The sequence below is a fragment of the Hemiscyllium ocellatum genome, chromosome 11 (genome assembly GCF_020745735.1).
Source record: "Hemiscyllium ocellatum isolate sHemOce1 chromosome 11, sHemOce1.pat.X.cur, whole genome shotgun sequence".
In the NCBI taxonomy this organism is placed as follows: domain Eukaryota; kingdom Metazoa; phylum Chordata; class Chondrichthyes; order Orectolobiformes; family Hemiscylliidae; genus Hemiscyllium; species Hemiscyllium ocellatum.
The window spans coordinates 47,264,398-47,291,551 of record NC_083411.1 but is presented as its reverse complement, the minus strand read 5'-3'; the positions used below and the strand labels follow the sequence as shown (position 1 = coordinate 47,291,551).

The window sequence follows — 27,154 nt, the reverse complement described above, 5'->3', positions numbered from 1 at the left end:
TGCTTAGAGTCAATATGGTGACCCCACAGTGATGTAAGGTAGCGAATTGTGACCCAGCATTTAATGAGGAACCTGTGACATGTATCCAAGTCCAGACAGTGTTCATTAATATCCCAGTGATTATGCTGCTGCTGTCCTTGGGCGCAGTGGAAGTAGTGGGGCTTAGGATGGACTTACTGGTGCCATTTTGCAGTAAGGCTGTGAAATAATATCCCCAGATGTTTATTTAATTTTTATGACATTTGACATCGCAAAGCAGCATTAGAATAATAAAATTGTTCGGTACTGAAGAAGACCTTCAACCCATTGAGTCTGCACTGACAAAAACCACGCTCGATCTACACTAGTCTTATTTTCAAGCCCTTAACCTATAGCCTTAAATGTTATGACATTTCAATTGCTCATCCAAATATTTTTTACAGAGTTGAGGTTTTCTGCATCAGCTACCCTCCCGGAAGTGCATTCCAAGTTTTCACCACTTCTAATAAAAAATTCTTTTTTCTCAAATACCCCTCTATACCTCCAGCTTTTCACCTTAAAATTATGCACCCGTATCATTGACTCTTCAACTAAGGGGAATAATTGCATTCTATCAAACCTGTCCATGTCCATCAATCTTCCACACACCAATCATGCCTTCTCTGCTCTAAAGAAAATAATCCAAACTTATCCAGCCTCTCTTTGTAGTGAAAGTGTTCTCAGGCGACATCCTCTGCCCACCCTCATATGCAAACTCATCCTTCATATCGTGCAGTGACCAGAACAGCACACTGCACTCCAGCTATGGCCAATCAAAGTCCTGCACAGCTCCAACATCATCTCTCTGCTCTCATAATATATGCCAACGCTAGGAACATCACCACCTGCAAATTCCCCTTGAAGCCACGCACCGTCTCGACTTGGAGTTTTATTCACTGCCTCTGGATCAGAATCCTGGAAATCACTCAAAGGTCATTATGGATCAAACTAAAGCACAGGACCACAGCTCTTCAAGAAGGCAGCTCACCACCACTACCTTCTTGGGCAATTAGGGACAACTAATAAATGCTGGCCGAACCAGTAGTATCTAACTTCCACGAGTGAATGAAAGTAAAGGTAACTGTCCAGTATGCTGCCTTAACTACCTTAATAAACTACCTGCCACCCTGTGGGACCTGTGGATAAGCATCTCAAGATTCCTGTGTTCCTTTTTGAGCTTCCCAGTGTACTGCCATTCATTGAGTGCTCTCTTGTTGCTTCTTCCAGAGTGTTAACATGAAACACTTATCACACTGAAATTCTACCTGCCACTGATCTGTCCATCTGACCAATCCATCTATATCTTGCTGTAATTTAAGATCTTCCTCACTGTCCAATATGCTGCCTTATGTCATCTGCACACCAGGTTGTCATACTCTCCTAAACTGTTATCTGTATTGTTTATATATGTCACAAACTACAAGGGACCCAGCATCAATCCCTATGATACGCCACTGGAAACTGGCTTCCAGTCACACAAACAGCCTTCTACTGCCACCACCTGCTACCACTCCGCCAATTCTGAATCCAACTTGCTAGGTTACCCTGAATCCCGTGTACTTTTACCTCTCCCATGTGAGACCTTGTCAAAAGTTTTGCTGAAATCCATATAAGCTATGTCAACTTACACCCCACCCTCACCTACATACTTGGTCACCTTCTTGAAAAATTCAATTAAATTTGTCAGGCATGATCTCCTCATGTCAAAGCTATGCTGACTATCTCTGATTAAATTCTGCCTTTCTAAATGGAGATCAGTTCTTTCTGCTGATGAGATTCAGTGATCTGTGATTCCCCTGGTTCATCTTTACCATGCTTCTTGAAAAGTGGAATCACACTGGCTGTTCTCCAGTCTTATGGCACCTCTCCTGAGGCCAGGGAAGAATATAAAAAAAATTGGGTTAGAGCCCCTGTAATTTCCTCACTCCTCTTCCATAGCAGGTTGAGATACATTGTGTCTCCTAAATTGGCATTCGTGATTGAGTTCATATATCAACATAATTTCTGGGCCTCCCATCCCGGCACCCTTCAACCCACCCTCCCATCCTGGCACCTTCCCCTGCCACCGCAGGAATTGCAAAACCTGCGCCCATACCTCCTCCCTCACCCCCATCCAAGGCCCTGAAGGAGCCTTCCACATCCATCAAAGTTTTACCTGCACATCCACCAATATCATTTATTGTATCCGTTGCTCCCGATGCAGTCTCCTCTACATTGGGGAGACTGGGCGCCTCCTAGCAGAGCGCTTTAGGGAACACCTCCGGGACACCCACACCAATCAACCTCACCACCCTGTAGCCCAACATTTCAACTCCCCCTCCCACTCTGCCAAGGACATGGAGGTCCTGGGCCTCCTTCACCGCCGCTCCCTCACCACCAGATGCCTAGTGGAAGAACGCCTCATTTTCCGCCTCGGAACATTTCAACCCCAGGGCATCAATGTGGACTTCAACAGTTTCCTCATTTCCCCTTTCCCTTCCCCCACCTCACCCCAGTTCCAAACTTCCAGCTCAGCACTGTCCCCATGACTTGCCCTACCTGCCTATCTTCTTTTCCACCTATCCACTCCACCCTCCCTCCCCCCACCGACCTATCACCTTCACCCCTCCCCCACTCACCTATTGTACTCCATGCTACTTTCCCCCCACCCCCACCCTCCTCTCACTTATCTCTCCACCGTTCAGGCTCTCTGCCTGTATTCCTGATGAAGGGCTTTTGCCCGAAATGTCGATTTAACTGCTCCTCGGATGCTGCCTGAACTGCTGTGCTCTTCCAGCACCACTAATCCAGAATAATTTCTGGGCAGTTACATTCAAGTTCTTTCTGCTTTCATTCTTCACATTTGCAGAGTTGTAAAATTGCTAAGTACACTAAGAAATTTTGAATTTCTGTGGCTTGCAGCAATTCTTATGTAGCACTAACTCAATTATGTTTGAGTAAAGCATTAGCATGTTTTGCTCTTTGCAAATACTGACTCATCTCTGCTTTTCAGCATTTTGTGTAGTAATCAGTGTTTTGTTAGGTTGTTCACCTGCAATGTATGATGTTGTATTATTCCTTTTAGCAGATACTATTTGTCTAGTAGACTGCATGTCATAAAGGAAAAAACAACAGATGCTGGACAATAGAAACATAAGCATGTCCATACTCCATGTTTTTCATCCTTAATGTCTACAGGAAAAGGGGAGATGATGGACCCTGTCAGATGATTCCCTGAGGAGGCTTTCAAACTCATTTGGCAGAAAATCACACCAGAACTTTACGGCAAGCACCAAGATTGTGATAGAGATGACAGCAATCCCCATAAGACTCTATTACGCAAACCCAAAATCTCCCCGTGCTTCACCTGATGAAGGAGCAACACTCCTAAAGCTTATAATTTCAACTATTCCTATTGAGCTATAACCTGGTGTTGTGTGACTTCTGACACTACATTGTCTTTTAAGCTACTCTGATAGGAGGAACCATTCATTGCCCAACTTCTAGAGTGCAATATTTTTGCCAAGTTTCATACTGACCAACTCAAAAATGCAGGATACTGTGCTCCACAAGCTGTTCCCAGGAATGCACCTTGAGACAAACATCAACTGTGACTAGAAAACTATTGACTTAGTGCAAGATGCTCTTTGGTTTGCCTGAAACATGCTGGTGTTGCAGTGTCTAGAGATGCATTCAAAAACTTAAGCATAAGGAAAAGGAGTAGCAGTAGGCCATTTTCCCCCTTGAGCTTGCAGTGGCAGTCAGCAAGATCTTGACTGATCTAATTTGGCTTCAATTCCTTAACCGTTGCCTGTCTTGTGTATCTGAAATCCACCTAACCTAGCTATGGATATATTCAGTCACTGCTTGCGTGCAAACTGAAATCCATACATTAATGACACCAAGCGAAAAAATTTCTCATCTGAATATTATATGTTAGGCCCTTTAGCTTTAAACTGACAAGTCAGCTCCGAATCTTGCATGTTTTAATATCCATGTCTCTCTTCTATTCTCCAGTAGATGTTAGTCCAGCCAGCTCAATCTCCTGACCTTCCTCCTATGAATCACCTTTGTGAACCTTCTCTCAATTGCTGCTTGTGAAAGTATATACCTGTTTGATCAAGGGCACATTATTCATTTGGAAACCCAGGCAATATTCTGGGGTCCTGGATTCAAATGCTGCCATGGTTGAAGGTGGAATTCAATTTACAAAAAAACTGGAATTAAGAATCTAATGGTGATCCTGAAATCATTATTGATTGTTGGAAAAAACCCACCTGGTTCCCTGACGTCCTTTTCAGAAGGAAACTGTTGTCTTTATCTGGTCTGGCGACATGTGATCTTAACTGCCTTATGGACAATTAGAGATGGGCAATAAATTGGAGCCTAGCCAGTATCATCAGCCATTAGTGGGCGGCACGGTGGCACAGTGGTTAGCACTGCTGCCTCACAGCGCCTGTAGACCCGGGTTCAATTCCCGACTCAGGCGACTGACTGTGTGGAGTTTGCACGTTCTCCCCGTGTCTGCGTGGGTTTCCTCCGGGTGCTCCGGTTTCCTCCCACAGTCCAAAGATGTGCGGGTCAGGTGAATTGGCCAAGCTAAATTGCCCGTAGTGTTAGGTAAGGGGTAAATGTAGGGGTATGGGTGGGTTGCGCTTCGGCGGGTCGGTGTGGACTTGTTGGGCCGAAGGGCCTGTTTCCACACTGTAAGTCTAATCTAATCTAATCTGTATTCCATGTTTTTTTTTAAATTGTGCACAGTACTCTTGGTGTGGTCTCATCAATGTCCTTCTTAGTTCTAGCAAGATTGCCTTACTTTTATACTCAGTACACCTTGTGCTAAAGACCAACATACTGCTTGTCCTCTTGATTATTTGTACCTGAAAGCTGAATTGTTGTGATTCATGATTCAAAGGGGCAGGTTGATATGGCAAAGTCGAGTCCTGAATTCGAATACCAAAATGTCAAGCGAATCAATTTATTGCAATAAATATGGTAATTAATGAGCCATTACCCGCCTGATGAATTGGTAATTTATTCCAAAAATCCAGCTCGGTCGTTATTGTCCCTTCAGGGAAAGGAACCTTCCGCTCCTACCCAGTCTATGCTAAGCATGACCACTCAATTAACCAATGGGATGGATGGTTATTCTTTTCTTGCTCTCAGCAATTAATAAAAGGAGTTCAGCGTGTGTGGATGGAGATATTCTAATCTCTGATGAGAAGTAGTAATGCATATAAAATTGCAGAATCTCTGAAGGTTAGTCAGCATTAACCTAATTTTTTAGTTGAAGTAGAAGCAAATTATCTCTGAAGTGTGATGTTGCAAGATCAATGAAGAATTTCTTAAATATTGAGTTTCATTGTATGGTTGTAAATTGCAGTTTCACATCTATATACGTATAAGCAAAGTTCACTATGTTGAACTGGATTGATTCCATCATGGTTTTAGAACTGGAGTATGCACATTGCTGTCTGATAAAAGACCAATGACCATTCAGATCCTCTTAGTTTTGTGTCCCTCTCCCCAGTTTTAATCAGTTTACATGTACTTGTGTGTATAAATGTAACTAGCCAATAGTTCTCTGTTAACTGCAAGTCTGTTTTCAACATTTCTTTATTTTCTCTACTGACATATTTAGGTTGATATTGTGATTTCTGCTCCTGGCTGTAGAATTGGAGAAGATATTAGAAATTTTCTGTCAACAATTATAGGTGGTTTATCCCAGACTTTGCAATATTTATGCCTGGAGGGCCAAAGCTCCACCGCAGGAACATTCATCATAGAATTGCCCCTTATGGCAAATTCATTACATAACGAAAACTGCCCATCAATTCAGTTGGCTAGGGCTTTGGTTCTTACGTTCAAACATATTTGTTTCATCTTTTTTTAACCTCGAGGAAGGTGTGTTAAGTGAAGAGTCATTTTCCAGGTTCTGATTCTAGCGGAGGCTGTAGCCGTAGGTAATGTAGCATGCTTTCAGGAGTGTGCAATGTGAGGTGAATTTATAACCGGTTTGGGATAGCAAGTGGTCAAGCAGAATCTTCGTAGCCCACTCAAGTGTGGGTTTGTGTTTTTTCCCCCATCCCCAATTTTAATCGCACTAGCTCTATAAGTTTGACAGAGATGCAATGCAATGTCCCATTAACTGTGGCTATCCCTCAAATTAGCCATAACTCCATGGCAACCATATTACTCTGATTTAAGAGGATCCATGGGGTTTCATCCAACCCAATGTGCTTATGTTGGTTCTCCACATGCTTTTCCAAGTTGGTAGAGAAGTTCATTTCGTTTTTAGAAATTACAATTAACTCTGCTTCCACTATTCATTCAGGCAAAACATTCTAGGACATGTCCAACATTCCCCTCTCATCTTGGTCAATTATTTTGAAGATTGTATTCTCTGTTTGATGGCCCTGTTTATGTGCTCCATCAAACACTGCAGATTTTTGAGCATCTCTTAAATCTCCACTTAACCACTGCTCTGAGGAGAACAGTGCAAATCTCTCCAGATGATTAAAACCTTCTTATTTATGAAGCTACATAGCCTGAATATTATTAAGAATTTTTCAAACCCTGACGAGATAGATCTGCATTCCCCTCCCTCCCCCTCCCAAAAAAGCTGCTTAAACTGACACCATCTCAATGAAATACACACCTGTAAAATTGTGTTGCATAGTCATGATGTCATGTCATTACAATTGTCACCTTTGTCAGGGACTTCAAGACTGTCAGTTTTATCATGAAAGCAAGAAGAAAAGCAACTACAGAAATATTGTCCACGAGTGAATGCATTTACACTGCATTTCGTGCTCATGCCAAGTATTTTCAGCTCTGTAATATTGAACTTAGGCAGCATTGTAAATCTGTTGTTTATCCCCAAACTCTGTTTAGTCCGGTTCTGACATAAGGTTGAAGGCACATTCACACTATAGGTGCAGTGATGGTTTGCTAAAACAGAAATTATTTATGCTATTGCATGTCTGGTTTTGGTCTTAATGAGATAAACAATTCTCTTCGCACAAATGACAGATAAATATGTGCCTGTTTTCAATTTTCATTTCAGTGCAGATATGGAAGTATAGTGTTTTATGTTACTTGTATGCAATCCTATGTTGAATATATTCTGATTGTGTATAAAAGTCAAACAATATTGCAATAACTAACTTCTCTGAAGTCTTTGGAAATAGAGCATAAAATAATCTGAGGTGGTTTGCAGTCTCGCAAAGAAAAGCTTTGAGTAGTCATTTTTCTTTAAAAGAAAGGGGCTGGTCAAATATTAATATGTTGCTCTCGCTTATGAAACCACATGTCCTGAATGTTATCATTAGGGATGCTTATCAGTTGCCAGCACCTGGGATCACCAGCAGAATAGTCCCAGATGGCCACCTGCTTGACCAACTGCCCCGACACAACTTTGAGTGTTTGATGAGGTATTTGAGAACCGTTGAATTGGATCGTTAACAGCACTGCTGATTGTGACTGCTGGAACATACTGCAAGCAGCCCGCTTCCCTGCAGAAGACACAGAATGAGAGTCATGCCATACAGCACGTTGTAAAACACTCCAGTGTTTGAGTGTGGAGCTCGGCAAGGAGTATGGGGAAATAAAAGCATACTGAGCAGCAGACACTGGACGGGCATCCAGGAAATTGCATCATTTCTGATTTTTTGACATCTTGGACTCTGCATTGTGGCTGTGATGGACTGTTAGAATGGAAAAGATTTCTATCACAATAGCATTGATGCTATATTTGGATGGAGCTTTCACAGGAGAAAAATAGGCTGCTGAATTTGTTCCCTGATGTCTATTAGCAGTGGCCCAGGGCTATGCTGAAATTTATATCACATTTGTATTGTTGCAGCCCAAAAGAAGAATTTACAGAGGATGACAAGTGTATTTTGAGTAGGTATGTTGATGACTCAAATCTATCACATGATCCTTTGTGTGTGTGTGTGTGTGTTTTCCCCCTCTACAGTGCTGTTCAAATCTTACTGAAATGAAGGGTGTAAACTGTGAATAATTTACTGCTTCATTGCAGAGCTTCCATACAGGTAGCACTGTTCTTGCAGTCCTTATCTTATTCGAACAGTGTGCTGGTAAACAAAGCCCTAGTGTGCTGTTTCTGAGAATCGGTCTGCGTGTTGCAGTCAAAGCTTTCCCTTGAATAAGGTGACACTATTGTTGAGTTAGCACGATTGAAACCACATCTTGCGCTTCAGGAGAGACAAAGGATTTGGGGAAGGAGAATGCCTTTCAGCTCTGTTCAATGAAATACAGCAATGGAAAGCATTAGCTTAAGAGCAGTGCCAGAATTATTCACGTGTTCTAAGCATCAGCCACTGTGAACAGTCTTATCTGGTATGGAGCTCATTGCTGGAAGTCTGTTTTGGAAATGCTTGTCGCTGGTATGATAGTACCTTTATAACAACATGCCATTGAAATGGAAAACCAGTAACCCTACTAACTGGAAATTCCCAGTTTCTGTGCTTAAACCGTCTAGGACAGCAACACTGACTCCAGCATACATGTAAGTTTGCTGATGCTCTCTTGGTAAAATGCTGTGTTGATTTTACATTTTAATATGCTGGTCATGTAAAATATTCATGAATGTACCTTCTAGCATTAATACTGAGTTGATGTTTCAGACCTGACAGCTAAAATGTATCAGATTGTTAGTTTTGCTTGCACTTCATACTTTCTATTCTGCAAGGATTTGTGCTGCCGTTTAGCGTTTTACCCTGAATGCACTCAGTGACTGCATTTGAAGCGTGCTGCATTGTGCAATATCTGACACTTGATCGTTTATTGCAATTATGCCTCGATCTTATTGTTATCAGCCCCAATCCCTGCACTTTGATTTTTTTTACTTTACCGCTGTAAGCCACCAGGTGTCCTGGTTGAAATGTTGAATCCTTTTTTTTGTTCTTACTCATCTTCTGACACGTTGTATAGTGCTGCTTTGGCACGTGCTCAAGTGAAAATGAGAGTTGAAGCACCTGAGTGAGTTTCCACTGAACAATTTTCAGTTTTGAAAAAAATGTTCATCTTATAAAGTGGTTTGCTGTGCAGTTTTGTATAACGTCAAAATAGAGATTTTTTTTCTTTTAGTGCCAAGATTGTTTGTTTAAGGGTAAAAGTGTCATGGGGTCACGACTGAGTGTCAGGTAATGCTTTGTCATGTCCTGGCTCAGCTTTCTTTTGTGGCTGAAGTCTGCATGTTGAATTTAGATAGGGTACGATGGTTAAGCTTTAGGTTAGAAAATGTGGGAAACCAGTCTCCCAATTGTTCCTATCAATAAGTTTTGCTCTTTGAATATGGTTTGATGTAAGGTAGACTGTGTAAACCTAAACAGAGTAATTGACAGTAATATCGTGACTCTTTATCACTCCATTCATTTTTAAAAAGTCTTTAGCTTCTCTGCAAGATTTTAGTGATCTGGATTTTGTCCATTACATTAATACAATTTTCTTTTAAAGAAAGGAATTAATGTATGTAAGGATTTATTTATCAGATATTTCTCTCTTTCCACATAAGTTTGTAGTCTGGACTGGCTTCTTGAATATTTTGGAGTAACTAATTTTAGTTGTTGGTATTCCTTGGAATTCTCGGGTTTGATTGATAAAATTGTCTGCATAATTTAGAGATGCCGGTGTTGGACTGGGATGTACAAAGTTAAACATCACACAGCACCAGCTTGTAGTCCAACAGGTTTAATTGGAAGCACTAGCTTTTGGAGCATCACTCCTTTCTGATGAAGGAGCAGCGCTCCAAAAGCTAGTGCCTTCAGTTGCCTGCATAGGTCTAGATAACACTGTTAAACACCCTGCAAGGCAAATTTTTTAAAAAATCTGTAAAATATTGTGTAGCTTGTATCTTCCTCACTCCTGCCAGATGTTATGACTGTGCAACTAAATGCACCTGTTTAGTGTATATGACACCACTTCCATTTACCTTTTCCCTCCAATGATTTTATCAGCAGCCCAAGGGTTTTCAGAAAGGAAGACGTTGCATTGAATGCTGTGGACAGCAACAGCTGGCCACCCGAGCCATACTTTTGTAAAACTGCAGATCCTGATTTGCTTGGAAGCTGTAAAAGAACCATTGCAGTTTACCAGTAAAAAAGGAGTTAGATTAACTGTTGAGAAAACTGGCTAGAAACCGGAGAGATCTTATTATTTCACAAGTACAAATAATTGTTGACAAAATCCATTTATCACTCTGAAAGGCAACTGAGAATTTGGTGTAAAGTGAAACCACTTATAAGTGACAATTAGAAACTAAGAATATGTATGTTTAGGCGTAGTACCATCTTTAACTCCATTATTACTTAATATCAAAAATGTTGAAGATACTTTTAGGCACTGCTGTTTTGTATGAATGATGCATAATGAACTGCTGTTGTGATTTGTTTTTATGGGTTGACGATGGTGGAATCAACGCTATGTTCTTTCTTCCAACTCTATTGCCCAGAAGTTCTCAAAGCGCTAATGATTATATCACTGATTCTCCAAATTGATCAAAATTTGTTTTTAGAAACATTGATATGTAATAAATAATAGTGATACTAGCAAGGTATAAGACTGAAAACACACAAGGGTGGAATAGAAGTCATAGAGTTACAGATCTCTAGCTATCTCAAGTTTCCAGCATCGCATTTTATGTTATGCATATATTGAAAATCATCAGCTTTATTTTGATTTGGAAATTAACATCAGCTCACTCCTGCACCTATTTGGTGTTTTTTCTCTCAATCTCCAATTTGCAAGAACCAGGATTGTTGTAGATATTTTCCTAACCAACCTGTTCAGAGATTGGGCTATCCCTTTGCCAGTGAGGAAAATAAGCTTGCGGTGGGGGTTGGTACTATGGTATTGTTATGTTCGAACCAGGACCAGGCCTTTTAAAAGTGACATCTGGTTAATTAAAAATTAAATAATGCAAAAGATGTGTTTTTAAAAAAAACTTTCGTGCTGCTGTCTGAATGTTCTGCATACTAGAGTTTGGCTGGAGCTTTCTAGATTGAAATTGACACTGTTTTGCTCAATTAAGTGAGTGAATAAAAGGTAAAGTTCAGTCTTAACTTGCAGCCTCTGAGTCAAACGATCTCGTTCCGTGGACATAGAAAGAAATCTAAGCTAATACTCCAATGCCGTACTGAGGAGCTCTACAGTGTTGGAGATGAGACTCTCTGATAAATAGTTTGCCTTGTGTGGGTGTAAATAATTCCATGACAATATTTTTAAGAACAAGTTGATTTTTTTCTGGCACACTGGCATATTGGTTCTTCTCGTCCATGTCCCGCACCTCCGCCCTCAGACCCCACCTCTCCAACCATAACAAGGACAGAACGCCCCTGGTGCTCACCTTCCACCCTACAAACCTTCACATAAACCAAATCATCCGCCGACATTTCCGCCACCTACAGAAAGACCCCACCACCAAGGATATATTTCCCTCCCCACCCCTTTCCGCCTTCCGCAAAGTCCCTCCGTGACTACCTGGTCAGGTCCACGTCCCCCTACGACCCACCCTCCCATCCTGGCACTTTCCCCTGCTACTGCAGGAAATGTAAAACCTGTGCCCACACCTCCTCCCTCACCTTTATCCAAGGCCCTAAAGGAGCCTTCCACATCCATCAAAGTTTTACCTGCACATCCACTAATATCATTTATTGTATCCGTTGCTCCCGATGCGGTCTCCTCTACATTGGGGAGACTGGGTGCCTCCTAGCAGAGCGCTTTAGGGAACATCTCCGAGACACCCGCACCAATCAACCACACCATCCCGTGGCCCAACATTTCAACTCCCCCTCACACGCTGCCGAGGACATGGAGGTCCTGGGCCTCCTTCACCGCCGCTCCCTCACCACCAGATGCCTAGTGGAAGAACGCCTCATCTTCCACCTCGGAACACTTCAACCCCAGGGCATCAATGTGGACTTCAACAGTTTCCTAATTTTCCCTTCCCCCACCTCATCCTAGTTTCAAACTTCCAGCTCAGCACTGTCCCCATGACTTGTCCGGACTTGTCCGACCTGCCTAGCTCCTTTTCCACCTATCCACTCCACCCTTTCTTCCCTGACCTATCACCTTCATCTCCTCCCCCACTCACCCATTGTACTCTATGCTACTTTCTCCCCACCCCCAACCTCCCCAAGCTTATCTCTCCACGCTTCAATCTCTCTGCCTTTATTCCTGATGAAGGGCTTTTGTCCGAAATGTCGATTTCACTGCTCGTTGGATGCTGCCTGAACTGCTGTGCCCTTCCAGCACCACTGATCCAGATATTGGTTCTTCTGTCCACATGTGATTTTAAAAATGACCAGATTCGCTAGTTCTTATTTCATTGCTGTTCAGGGGACATTGTGTAGGAGGTGCCTGCTGGGTTTTGTACATTACCAAAGTGCTGATTCTCCACAAGTGCCTAATTGGCTGCATGGTGTTTCAGGCAATCCTAAGAGCGCGAAATGTGCTGTTGAAATAAAAATCTTTCCATTCAAGAATGAAGCAAGTAACTAGAGTATAAGGTTAAAGGTAAAGTCACCAAACCAGACCATAGGGCTGCTCTCATTAGGGGAAGATGACTGGTGATGTTCTAACCTGAGGGTCACCGGGGGGAGAGATTGAGAAGGAGAATTCTTCATAGCAATCTCAGCTAGTGTGGGGGCCAGTTATCTCAGTTGGCTGGGTGACTGGTTTGCAATGCAGAATGATGCCTAGAGTGTGGGTTCAGTGCAAGTTCAGGTCAACTTATTGAATAACAAAATAAACTGGAAGGATTGTGTAGCCAAACCTGTTCCTAAGCCTTTCTCAGCTTCTAATTGTTTCTCCTTATCTCAGTCTTTTCGATTCCTGAGTGGCCACTGGGGAACGAATGAGAAACTCCAAAAGTGTAATGGAACATTAGAGCTTGGAATATTTGGGCTATGAATCAAAGAATTATACAGCAAGCAGAAAACAGAAAGCAATGCCCATCCTGTTAAGACTGAATAATAAGCACCAACCATGTTTTAGAGTTGATTGCATTTTCATAGTTTACTGTGTAAATATTATGCCTAAAGAAACTATTTGATTAAAATTAAGTTGCTTCTGTTAATTTTGTGAGCATGTGGGCAATCACACATGGCAAGTGATTTGTAGTTGAATAGCATTTTTCTAATGATCATCGGATCTTGAAGTGCATTACAACCAATGAGCTACTTTTGCAGAGTAGTGGCTGATGCAGTGAAGGAAGCACAACAGCCAAGTCATGCACAGCACTAATAGCAATATGATAACAACCAGGTAATTTGTTTCTGTGATGTGACTCGGATAAATCATTGGCCAGGGCATCAATGATAATTCCCCTGCTGTTCTTTGACATAATGCCATGTGGTTTCTTTAACGTCCTTTTGTGTGAATGGAGCAGGCTTTGGTTTATCAACTTTGCTGAAAGGTAACACTTTGAACAATTCCACAAATTCCACCCCCTCTCGATACTGCACTGAAGGGTCAGCTTTGCAGCAGGACTTGAAACCAGGATCTTGTTACTTGGATGAGAATGCTGCCAACTGAACCATTGCTGACACTATTTAGAATGTATTGCCTTCTGGGTCAGCTTGCCTCAGCTGTTTTTGAAAGCTCCATGTACTGTACACTTTGGCAATCCAAGCTAACTAGTTTGTAAAGGACAGCTCAATGTTGGAAATGCCTCAGAGTACATTTGCTGAATTCCACAGTAGAGATGAGAGTTTAAGATTTTGACAGTCTGTAATGAAACCCCTTTATTTAGAAAGGGAAAGAGACAAAAAGCCAGTCAGCTTAATGTCTGTCATTGTCCCAATATTAAGTGTCTAATAAAGGATAAATAACAACATTTAGAACTACATAATATGGTCAAACAGAGTCAACGTGATTTCATGCCCAACAAATGTATTATAATTATTTGAGTAGGTAACAAGCAAAATAGATAAAAGGGAAGATGTGGTTGTAATACATGTTGAGGCTGGGTTGTAGAATATATTTAAAGCTGAGATGGACAGATTTTTAGTGAGTAATGGAACCACAGGTTGTATGAAAAGGCAGGAAAGTGGACTTTAGATTAGATTACTTACAATGTGGAAACAGGTCCTTTGGCCCAACAAGTCCACACCGACCCGCCGAAGTGCAACCCACCCATTCCCCTCCATTTACCCATTTACCTAACACTATGGGCAATTTAGCATGGCCAATTCACCTGACTTGCACATCTTTGGACTGTGGGAGGAAACCGGAGCACCCGAAGGAAACCCTCGCAGAAGGGTTATTGGATCTCTATGATCTCATTGAATGGCAGAGCAGACTCGATCAGCTGAATTTACTGACTTCTGCTTCTATATCTTGTAGTCCGATAGTGTGTGTTTTCCAAATTGTCCAGAAATTCATAATCTAGAGTGTAACTCCCATTCCCTGCTAAAGGATAACAGCATTGATGACGGAATATTAAATCAAGATGTAACTTCATATTTCAGCAAGATAACAACTTTTGAAGGTGGATGTATTCTTACAGAGCTAGGTTTGAATTACCATTCTTCAATGCATAAAATAGATTCAGTAGCCAATATTTAGTTATGCAGTGATCTTTTGAGGCTTAACATTAGATCTAGTTTGTTATCTTAAATTACAAGACAAGTTTTTGGTTCAGTTGTTTAATTGATTTGTGATAATCGACTATTGAGCTATTCATGTTGAAGTTGCTCTGGGAATACAAGTTTTAACCACACATTGGCTAAAAACAGAAACATCAATGAATTTAGTGGGATTTGATAATTTGTCTGATCATGCATAAATCTGATACTTCATTGGCTCTCTGTTACCCTTCTGCACTTCTTTTTAAAATTGTCATTATTTGCAAATTCTTCGACTTCCCTGCCTTGGATTCACCTCCATAACCCTCTTCAGGCCAATATCCCAAACAGCAACTAAAATTCCAATTGTACCTTGAATGTAGGAGCGAGTCCTAGGTAATTCATGGTACCATAATATATAAAAATAAAAGCTGAGGCAAAGAAGGAGATATTACAATAGGTGAATTAAAAATGGTGGAATTTAATGTAGTACATTAGAGGAGACAGAACTGTGATAAGCAAACTCCTTTCAAGAGATTGACAGGATGGTGATGAGTAGGTAACGATAGAAACCCTCACATATTTCTCAAATTTGAACAATATCCTGGCCTCTGTCTCAGTACCGCATTATGCAAAGATATTTATCCACTAAAATATCCAGTAAAATGATAGCAAAATCTTTTCACATTCTTTCTTTCAAAATTCAAATTGTTTCTCTTCCTGACCATCCATGAAACACTTGAGACAACGTCTTGACTTGATTACAGCATACTGTTGCAACTCATAGTCCAAGAATTCAGTTAGCTCTCTAGGATTGTTAAAATTATTAGATCTGTACTTTATTCACATGACCCACGCTCTAAGAGACCATATGTGGAGTCTGTCATCCAGCCTTATCCGTAGAGGCACCAGCTATCCATTATGCTACGTAATTGAAATTCTACTATTCTTCTATACTTTTGAAACCATAGAAAACCTATTGTACATGGGAAAGCAACTTGAAAGGAAGGGAGAATGGAGAAAAGGAGAATAGGACTTGCAGCGATGCAAGTCAATAACAGAACTGTAACAGTTCAGTGTATTTTGCAACAAAGTGCTCTTGTGCTAAAGCATTTCTGTTTTGTTCTAAGTACTGACAGTCTGCATAGTTGTGTTAAATCAAGAAATGGATTAAATGAGTGAGCAAAGTTTTTTTTAGCAAATGGTGTTCAATTTGCAGCATTGTGAGGTCATCTACTTTGAATTTATGAAATATGTTTTTTTTAAAAAATCGCTTATTGCTTGGTGTTCAGAAGAATTGACAGATTTCAGTGTTTGTGTGAACGTGTTCATGATGGTGGATAGGTGCAAAAAGTAATCAGAAATGACAAATGCAATGTTGGTATTTAATTCAAGTTGGTTGGAAAACGAAAGTGAGAAAGTGAGGTTTCAGGTGCAAAATGTTAGCCAGATGCCCATTCTAAATCCTGTACTTACCAGGAAGATGTAGTTATCTTGAAGTGGTTATCGGGCAGATTCACAACATTGATGGAAATTGAAGGATTGAGTTATAAGCAGAGATTCCATTATTTGGCTTGTATTTTCATCAGTTTAGATGGTTCAAATATGATCTAATTAAGACCTTGAAAATGAAAGAAGTTTAGATAGCCTCTCTGTACCTGGTTTATTTCTTTTAGTGTGGAAATTCAGAACAAGGAGACATAATTTTAAATGTGGAGCTAAGCCTTTTGGGAATGTAATCGGGAAGTACTTTTTCTCACACCCAATAGTGGATTGGTGGGATTGTTGAAGTTGCCATCAGTAAGTATCAAGAATCTAGGTCAAAGAATCTAAAATACAGATATAATCTGATTGAATGAAGGGAGAGCTCTAGGGAATGATTGGATGCCTTGAGCTCACATGAGAGGTGTCAACTGGAACAATAAATCACCATACACTAGATATTAGAATCTTGGTATTCTAAAGTACAGTTTTCCTGACATATTAAAATAAAAGAACCAAGTTGTGCTTTCTGCTTCTATTACACTAAAATAGCTTTGAATTTATGACTGAATACTTTCGTCTTAGTGTTAAAAGCTGTGGTGAATGAGTAGTAATTTTTACATTTGAGTGACTTGGACTAATGTCTGCTTCCAGTAAGGAATCCATGGAAAGTGAGAGTTAATGTTAAATGACTCTTTGTTATTTCTGCTTTTTTTTTACCACTGTTGTATTCCAAAACCTCTCAGATCATTTATGTAGAATAGCAATTCATTTTCTGGGATCAATATTCTTACATCTGCCGCACCTCCAAAGGAAAAGCTGACCATTTAGTGCAGTTGGAGGTAAGTTGTTTCAGATGAATGTTAAACAGAGGCTCCTCTGCTTGCTTGAGGACATCTGAAAGATTTCACATTGCTGATTTGAATAGCAGCAAGGAAATGTTCCCCGATATCCTGAGCAATTTAATCCCTCAATCAACATTACAAAAACAGAATATTTTGGCATTATCACATTGCCTCTAAAGTACTTTAAGATGTCCAGTGGTCATAAAAAGTGCTAAATAAATTCAAGCCTTTCATTCCAATGTTGTAATGAATTGTAATGCATTGTAATTGCTTTTGTCCTAGTGCAATAAATTAGTCAAAAGATTTGCATTTGTTTTGAGATTTTGATTAGTGTTAATTCATTTAAGGATTGTGTCTACTGTTTATAGTATCCAAAAGACCAAACATACTAAGATTGATCATAGTTTGGTTTCTAAATTATCAATTTAATTGAAAACACTTTATCTTTGTCTTGACATAAATGCAGCTTTTCCTATCTCTTTTTGATGAGTCATACTCTTGCAACATTAATTATCAGTGTAATTCATAAATATGCACAGCTGTAACATTTCTCAAATTCTTCTACACTTATCAATAGATCTCCTTAACCATTGCAGATTTTTTTTCTGGTCATTGACTATGCTTCAGGTTTCTCTTTGAATTTTTCTTTTGCACTCTTGGGCTCTATGAAATTTAGATACTTCTGCATTAGTTGAGGGGAATAATTACACTTTTTTTTTAACTTTACCTTGGTAACATGTGTATGAAAATTAACCAATGAAGAGCAAGTAGAATGTAACCGGTCACACACACAAGTTAAATTATTGTGTATTTGTTGAGGATCCTGAAACAGTATCATGGACAACACTATTGATCCAGCTGTACAGAGCGGTGAAGTGTGTAATTCCCCTCCAAACTCGACATAATGTACTGTGCTTTTCACCTTTGCACTGAAAAAACATCTAGTATGCAAGGATGAGTTTTCTGATTCAAAACATATGGCACCGGAAAAGCACGGCAGGTCAGGCAGCATCTGAGGGGCAGGAGAGTCGATGTTTCAGTCATCATCGTGAATGCTGCCTGAACTCATGTGCTTTTCCAACACCACACTTTTTTTTTCACTCTGACCTCCAGCACCTGCAGTCCTCTCCTTCTCCTGGATTTTCTGATTGTCTGTCTGGAGGAATTTTTGTGACAATGTGATGATTGAAATTGAATGTGAAATTACAAAATTAAGCAAGCTTTGTACTGTTCATTTTTTCCTGTGAAGGGTTGTTAATAATACTTGACAAATGTTTACAAAACAGCATGTTTTCAATATTTACTTACATTTAGGTAGTGCATGCACAACTTTTAAAAAATTCTTCTGCTCACAGAAATGTAAAATACTAAAAATGATGGGCGGCAGGATGGCTCAGTGAATAGCACTGCTGCCTCACAGCACCAGGAATCCCAGGTTCAATTCCAGCCTTGGGCGACTGTCTGTGTGGAGTTTGCGCATTCTCCCCATATCTGTGTGGGTTTCCTCTGGGTGCTCTGGTTTCCTCCCACAGTCCAAAGATGTGCAGATTAGGTGAATTGGCCATGCTAAATTGCCCATAGTGTTAGGCGCATTAGTCAGAGGGAAATTGGTCTGGGTGGGTTACTCTTCAGAGGGTCAGTTAGGGCAATGACTCTACTAAGCATGTTTAAAAGATGATTTTAACAATTACTTTTAAAGGCGTAGAGGTACAATGGTAAAAGGAACTATATCTTAAGTCATCCATTCTCCAGTTACCTTTGCACCTGGTTATGCTTGGGAATCTTTGGGATCATGTTGGGCGAGCAGTAACAATCATGGATGTTGGCCAGTATTACAAGGGATATCAGGTCTGTCATGATTATTCAGAGAAAAACAACCTTGCACTAAGCTCAAGTCTGTAAACGCACTGACAGTGAGTGCTCTCTCATGGGTATATCAGGCTTGAACCATTTAGTCACCTCACTACTGAGAATCTTCATTTAATCTTCTAACGGTGACATGTGACACTGGAGCATTTTTAACTTCTATATGGAAAACCCAGATGTTTCCTGTGAGGCTGCCTGCACTCAGATGAGCAGTCATCTATGTTATTAAAAACTGTGCCACATTGCCATATCGAGAGCAAATGTCACTGATCAAGTTCAGTGGCTTATACGATGGAGGATAAATGATGTTCAAACCACAAGTTATACTTAATTTCCTGAGGGAAGTTTTCATCATATGTTACTTTGTTTATCTGCGTAGAAGACTAGTCTAAATATATGTATGTGTCAGAATTTCTCAGTATAGAAGAATGCCTGTTTCCTGTTTTCAGGTTTCTAAAAGCAGTGTTGCCAAAGGGTTTGTGGGGGTGACCCTTCTTGCTGTCTTACTTTAATTATGTTGCCACTGTAAGGTGTAGTAAGCTGCTGTGATAGCAAACTGAGAAGGTGTGAAATTATGGTAGCACAGTCAACACATCAGGCATGTGGCATCTTAATACAGTAAGGAGCTGTGAGATGTGGGTGAGTCAAGCAATTGTGACCGTTTGAATTAGGTTAAATATTTTGAGATAAGCAATTAAAAGGCAAAATGAGGAAAATATCTTGGAAGTTATCTTAGACAATATTTCAAGACAAAACGCTTGCAAATAGAAATTTATCCAGCGTCATACTGAAACAGGAATTTCTTATGAATAGCTCATATGTTTCAGCATTAATATTGGCAGCAGCTGTCATTAAAGATAGGCAGTGCACCTAAAAAGGTGTATATGATGATAGCTGAGGCACTGATTCTCACTTGGCTGTCCTCTTCGAACTCCATTTTAATTTAGCCTGCCCCTCTCTCCCTACCTCTGTAGTGCCGTTAACAAAATTTGCATGTATCTTAATTGGAAAACGTGTGATTTACTAATTGTGGTTAACAGATGAAAAAGTACCACAGGTGATTTTGTGAGAAGGGAAAGAAAATTTGCATTGTGTCGAAAAGCATTTCTGGATGTGCAAAAAATAATGTTTCTCAATTGGTGAGGGGCTCTTGTGGTAATGTTCACATCTTGGCCCAGGGGACCACTTGCTCCAGAGGTGTGTAATCACATCTCTGAACAAGTGAATGACAAAATATCTGTATCTCAGTTGGGGAGACAACCAAACCATGCCATGTCCTTCAGGAAATTTCTATCTTGGAAAAAGAAATACAGCAGTAACTGATTTGTTCAGTTGCTTATAATCTCCCCAGTGTCTGGGCGATACTAGCAATGTATTAGATAAACATCAGAGCAAAGCTGTCAGCAACTGTAGTCAGGTCACAGCAAATCCTAAAGAGGATACGGGAAGACCCTCAGTTGCCAACAGGAATACATTTTGAGATCCAGAAAGTAAAAGAAGAAAACAAAATGAAGGGACAGGTTCAGGCATCAGTTTATTGGAAGAGTGCAATTTATTCATTTTTGTCAGCAAACAAAATAGACAAATGAAGATATTTTCTTTTGTGCAGAACATTACCAGATTCTCAGGATGTTCTGAACCATTTTGCACTAAGTGTTGCTACTAGGTGAGCACAGCTTATATTTGGCTATCGAACCAGATTTTAAAATGGAAAATCTGAAATTACTGTGAATTTTCATTATCCATCAGTAGTATTGAAGCGGATAATTAAGATTTGACTAAGCTTGAGTTGGAAGTACTAATATCAAGTGCTAAAATCCTAGAAATATAATGTGTGTGTAACTATTGTGATCGATGCTCTCCTGCATTAGTGTGCAGAATGAACATTTTTGAAAAGTGAAGTGGTCTCTTGCATATTTATAAAATATATGCTCAACCTTGATTTCCCTTTGTAACGCAGTACCAATTTGCCCCTTGTGGGCTAATTGCTTGGTCTCGAGGCCATGGTTTCAGAATGCTGCAGTAGCAATGCCTGCAAATTGAGCAAATTGATGTCTTGAGCCATCCGTATGGTAGCCCCAGTTTTTTCAAAACTTGCACCGATTACATGTTCCAGCTCAGTTTGTGAACATAGAAACATAGCACAAACAATGTTTTGAGGAGTACAGCTGATAGCCGACAGAGCTGATTTGCACATGGCAGACATCTGCTAGTTGCATGACAAATTATGTTCAATTCATTCTGGAATTTACAAATGTGTTTCAGACTTGATCCCATGTTATTGACTCTACAGGTCATTCCAATTATAGCAATGTTAATTTTTTTTTTGTTCCTATTCATTCCAGTGTATCTATTTGACTTCAAGTCCAGAACATTGAATATTGAGTACCCAAGCCTGATATTAATGACACACTTATGGCCTCGATATGATGCCAATAGACGTACCACTCTGTTATCACCAGTAATGTAACATTTGGATGGTTTGTTTCATGTGATTGGACCTTTCTGATAGAGACAGCAGAAATCTTCCTCTGAGGTCATTAGAGGGTGGAGGAGGGTGAAGAGAAATGGTGGCAAGAAGTTGCGGAGGTGCTTTAGGGGACAATGTAGTGAGGAGCAGCAGTCCGAGAGGAAGGGGCATTCCCCAAGTGAGCATTCTTCCTCCAGAACCAGCCAATAAAAATGATCGGTACTGCTGCTCTCCTCCCCAGTTGTGACTTGACCTTGGCACTGATGTTGCTGGTCACAGGTCTGGCTTGCTATTTTAATATGGCATCTGTGAGCTATGTTGGAATGTCTACTGGGGCACTGCAGCTCACATGATGAATTTACGTCAGGTCAGAGTATATTCTCCACTGCGAAGGGCTGCCAACTAAAACTCAAAACGTACCCTAATACTCACCACTAATTGCTAGAGGTGTAAGTCGTTTTTATTCAGTTCCGTTTGAGCAAATTGAACGAGCAAATGTGAGCAAAGGCAGATGTCCTTTCCTTGCTTGGCTTGCTCCTGTTGCTATAGTAGAAGAAAAAGAAACTGGCACAGGAGTGACTATTTAGCACTCAAATTATTGTTTTGTCCGTTTTTGTTTCCAGAACTTAAAATTCCTCTAAAACCACATAAAAATTAGTTTTCGGAATGAACATGTCAGTTACATTATTGTTTAGTCACAGCAAAGAAAAATTTTTCTTTTTTTCTATTTACTCTAATGAAGTCACCTTGCTGGAACACTAACTTTCTGTCTACTAATGATGCTTGAACTGATGAGTGTTTCTGCATTTTTACTTTTAATTTTTGTTCACCAATAATACTTATCTAAAAATGCTAACTGTTTATGACCGGCTTTTGCCTCAGTAGTTGAAACACATATTCTTCCCATTGTGAAATGTCCAGAAAATACTGAACCATGACACAATGATTTATTAATATTTTGGCTGTGTCACTAACTTGCTGTATTGGGTGACAAAAGTTGAGTTATTGATTTCTGGAGGCAATCCTTGCTGTAGTAGTTCTTAATCCATGAATGCCAGAACCTCTGAAGAAAAGTGAAGATGGATTTTAAAAGTTTGTAACTTCTATATTAAAAAAAACGTAGGTTTCTGCCAGGAATCAGCCATTTGCTTCATATAATGTTTCTTCATTTCCATTTGATTCATGGTATTGAATATGTTCGCTGATCAGTAGGATCAAACAATAAAAATTGGAATATGTCAGCTCAGCCTTTGTAGCAGAAATCTTGTTTAAGAGATGGTGAGACAACTCCGTCTTTCCTTCTCCCCCCCCCACCTTGTTTACCTACTCTTGCTTGTACCGAACAACCTCAGTTATCTGAATGTCAATAATCCAAATTTCTGATTATCCGAACAAGATCTCAAGGTCCTGTAAAACTGTCATCTGTTATCTGAACAATTAGTTATTTGAACAAAATACTCCCCACTCATCTCGTTCAGATAATCGAGATTCTTCTGTACACATGCAATCTGTATAAGAAAAAGGAGTCAGCCGCTCAGCCTCACCGAGCCTTTTCTGCCATTCAGTCAGCTTATGACCGAATGTTTTCCTGAACTCTTGTTTTTCTGTCTATCACCATATTCGTTCAGTTTACACACACACGCGCATGCACACGCGCGCACGCACACGCACACACACACGCACACAGACAAAACCATGCACCATTTACAAAGTGTCCTTCAACTCACCAAGACTCCAAACGTCTGATTTCTATCACTTTGAAAATCAAGGCCAGCAGAGGCATGGAACACCAGGGGAAGTTTCACCCAAGGCAACACGCCACCCTGGAATTATATTGTCATTCTTTTACTCTACCTAAGTCTGAAACTTGGAACTGCCTCTTTAACTTTAACACTAATACTGTAAATGTATGAACACCCTACATGGGCAGCAGTGGTTCATAAAAGCAGCTCGTTACCACCTCCAGGGTAATTAAGTATGAACAATAAATGCTGACCTAGCCTGTGGTGCCTAAATCCTGTGAAAGAATGGCCAGAAAACCAGCAGGAATTCAAGGGAAAAGACTTGTGACTTTCAAGTTGGGCAGGGCATGCTTTATGAATTTTATGTTTGAAGAAAGCATTTGATCATTTACCATGTGAGGTTCAAAGTTGTGAAACAACTGAGTTTCTGCTGTGGGTAAAAGAGTGGTTACCTTGCAGAATGTCGTTGTGCTTGAAAAACTATCGATCTCCGTCTTCATCATAGCCATCAACTGAGTATCCAATATCCTCGGGGTAGAGAATTCCAAAGATACACAACTCTGAGTGAAGAGATTTTCAATCATCTCAAACCTGAATTATCCAGAGATTATGATCTCCATTTCTGGAGTTTGCAACCATGCAAAAGTTGTTCAGATTGTGTGCCATAGAATTTTATACATTTCAAAGAGATCAAATCACATTCTTCTGAACTCCATGGTATAAGCAAAATTAAAACATTTCCTTGTCATGGGGTAACCTTCTCATCCCAGAAATCAAGTGAATGAACTTTTGTTCTACCACCTCTAAGACAAGGGTAGTCTCTTTAGAAGAAAGTAGATTTGTTTGTTGCAGTACTAGCAGGCCACCTGGGCTGGAATTACAATATTTTTATGAAAGTGCTGTTGCAAGCAACAAAGTATTTGAAATTCAAATAATAGATTTGAAGGCACAGATGCCATCATACTGTGTGCAGATGTAACATTTGAGACGTTATTTGATTGCTTAATGGTATTGTACAGCACAGTAATTTGGGAAATAAAGAAATAAAATTGCATTGTCTATGAAACAGATGTGAAAATTCTGAAAATGGCAATTTTTTCCATTATGGAAATTTGCTTCCACCTTCAATAATCATGGAACCAAATAAAAAAATTCCTGAATGCTTTTAAGAATGAATTCTCATTTCAAGGTGTTTGACAGTGTATGGTAGAGATTGCTAAAAGGGAGTAAAGAACAGAGAAGATTGTTAATTCATATCAAAACAAATGCAGTTCAAAATTTTGTCTTCATGTTCTGTGACACATGCACCAAACAAACTGACCATCCTGTGGCCGACCACTTCAATTCCCCTTTCCATTCCGCCAAAGACATGCAAGTCACAAGTCACCTGACACCTGGAGGAAGAACACCTCATCTTCTGCCTTGGGACCCTCCAATGTCGACTTCACCATTTTCCTCATCTCCCCTCCCATCTCATTCCAGGTCTTATCCTCCAACTTGGCACCGCCCTCTTCAACTGTCCATCTTCCTTCCCATCTATTCACTTCACCCTCCCCTCTGGCCTATCACCATCCTACCCCCCCCTCCCCCCCCAGCATCTACCTATTGCCTTCCCAGCTACTTATCCCTTCCTCTCTTGGCCTCACCCCCTCCTCACCCTCTCATTTATTTTTCAGCCCTTTCCCTCCCCCCACCACCATTCCTGATGAAGGGCTTACACCCAAAACATCGCTCCTCCTGCTCCTTGGATACTGCCTGACCAGCTGTGCTTTTCCAGCCATACCCTTTATGACTCTGATCTCTAGCATCTGCAGTCCTCACTTTCTCTGATTACTAGTTTGCAGCATGTCAGAAATTAATCCCAATAAAATTTCCGTCATATGGTCCCAAAGGACTTAACTGATTGAAAACAGACTGGGCGAAGGTGAGTACTGCAGATGCTGGAGATTAGAGTCAAGATTGGGAGTGGTGCTGGAAAAGCACAACCGGTTAGACAGTATCCAAGGAGCAGGAAAACTTGAATGATGAAGGGTTTTGCCCGAAACATTGATTTTCCTCCTCCTCGGATACTGCCTGATCTGCTGCGCTTTTCCAGCACCAGTCTAATTTTAATAGAAAACAGATGCAGAGTCAGGAAGAGAGAGAATGGATAAGAAGTCTAACATAACAATGAGCGATATATAACCAGCCCACAAGAAAATTGCTCTAGTGCTGTGATTTGTCTTCATGGAGTTGTTCATTTTTATTTAGTATGGCATCTATGATCAGCTAAATTGTCAGATTATTTGCAACTATTTAACCTAACTTCTTGGTCTTGGCAGTCATTCCTAATAGGTGTTATGAAGCTTGTGAGTTTACCTTTGAGAGTTAAAAGCAGAAGAACTATCAGAACAGCACCAAGTGTTCTTAATACGGCAACAATGTATGTAACACTGAGTTGAACAACTCAAATAGTTCATTGCCTTGAATATAAAAAAAATTCAAATTTGGATAATCAGGTTAAATTATACCCAATAAAAATATCAACTTCCAATCAAGTTTGAATTCAGTATATTGACAATCATAATAGCCAATGACACAATTCGATGGTCTGGGTTATAAGACCGGGGGAAAATCGAACAGTTGGGAGGAGAACTGCCAAGCCTAATATGCACCAGACTGCTTGAAAAAAGCACCTCATTTAAAAGTACTTTTTCGATCAGTAACCTGTGATGCAGAAATTCCTAACAAGAAGACACAGGAAGATCCGAAGACAAGAACCTACAGCTGCTTGGTTTTAAGATAAGAAATATTGTTTGGTAAACCTTAGTTGGGAGTTTATCGGCCAAGTATTATAGAAGGGAAGGTAAAAGATAGGTTAGAAAAAGAAATTGTAAATCGTGGTTAGTTAATTATTCTCTGTTATACTTTAAGAAATAAAGTTGTTATTTTTTTACTTTACATTGTTCTTAGCCACTCTACGTTTTACAGATTACTGCATGTGATAAATGTTTTCTGTGTTGCTGGTTTTAAGTTAAGCTGGAGAGTTTATCCTGTGTCATAAGATAGGTCACAGATCCAAAATGTTCATTCTCTTCTCTCCACAAATGCTGCCAGACGTGCTGAGTACATCCAGTATTTTCTGTTTTTAGATTTCCAACATAGCCAGTATTTTGGTTTGCATTTCCATTGTTAGAATTAATGTTAGTGTACATTTGTCATCACTGACTCTAATTTGGATGCAGGCTTTTCCTATGATACATTGATGAATTTCAATTTGCTCCTAACCTTGAACATTTAATCTAGGCTGCTGTTTCATTGAAGTACCACCTTTCACATGAGGTGCTATACGAATGCCCTATGAAGATTCATTTAAATGCTTTGAGACAACAGAGCAGATTGTTAGATACTAATAGCTCCAATGTTTTGTTTGTTGTCCTGGTGTAAAATTGTCTGACTTTACATAGGTTATAAGGCAGAGAGACTCTAGTTGCTCTCCAGCCAGAGAAAAGGCCTTTTAAGATTTCATGTCAAACATGCTTAGAGCAGAACTTCAGTGTTTTTGAGAAGAGGGATATACTGTTAAAGTTTTTTTGCCTTTTATCCATCATGACAAAATCACAAAGATTCCAAATTTCAAAGAGGACAACAATTTATACTGTATGAAAAAAGGCCACTGGTTGGTTGGCAAGTTGACAGGTTGACATTTCGCCACAAGATTGCAGTAGGGGACAATTGTCACTTATACTTTTTGTTTACTTCAAAAGGATGCAATGCTTGGACCTGTTACTCTTTTTGCAAAGGATGTAGCTTCCAGCAGTTATGAGAGAGACTAATTGAGACTCGGCTAATGAATTGCTTGTTAGCTTCATTCTTAGTGCCCACAGGATAGCTCAACATTCATAATGGCAATTATTTATTATTTTCCTTGTTGCTAAGAGCAACATGAAATTAATTGTACTTCATGCTAAAAATACATCCTATTCATTCAAAAGATGTGTGATAAAATGGTTGATTTTTTTTAGTTTCCGGGTAGGGAAGGAGTTCGATATGAAGGTTAACAGTCCATTTAAGAATCACACCTGTTGCAGTATGGATGGTTGTGATGCCACCAAGAATATATCTGTCAGGACAAAAGTTCATTATGTGGAGATGGTCTGTTTCTGTGAAACAGAATTTGAATTG

At 40.0% G+C, this 27,154-nt stretch overlaps 1 protein-coding gene across 6 annotated transcripts in view; it reads left to right on the top strand.

Moving 5' to 3' along the window:
• The window catches only part of klhl13 (kelch-like family member 13), a 226,404-nt gene that overhangs the window by 104,586 nt on the left and 94,664 nt on the right, over positions 1-27,154 (top strand). Inside the window, exon 1 of one of the 6 annotated variants that reach the window (XM_060832590.1) lies at positions 7,779-7,906. The exons of 4 other annotated variants lie outside the window; for them this stretch is intronic. In XM_060832590.1, the coding sequence (XP_060688573.1) occupies positions 7,827-7,906 (80 nt within the window). In that variant the 5' untranslated portion in view covers positions 7,779-7,826. Of the gene's footprint in view, positions 1-7,778; positions 7,907-8,401; positions 8,528-27,154 lie in introns of those variants that run through there. One more of the 6 variants, XM_060832588.1, reaches the window with a different exon arrangement.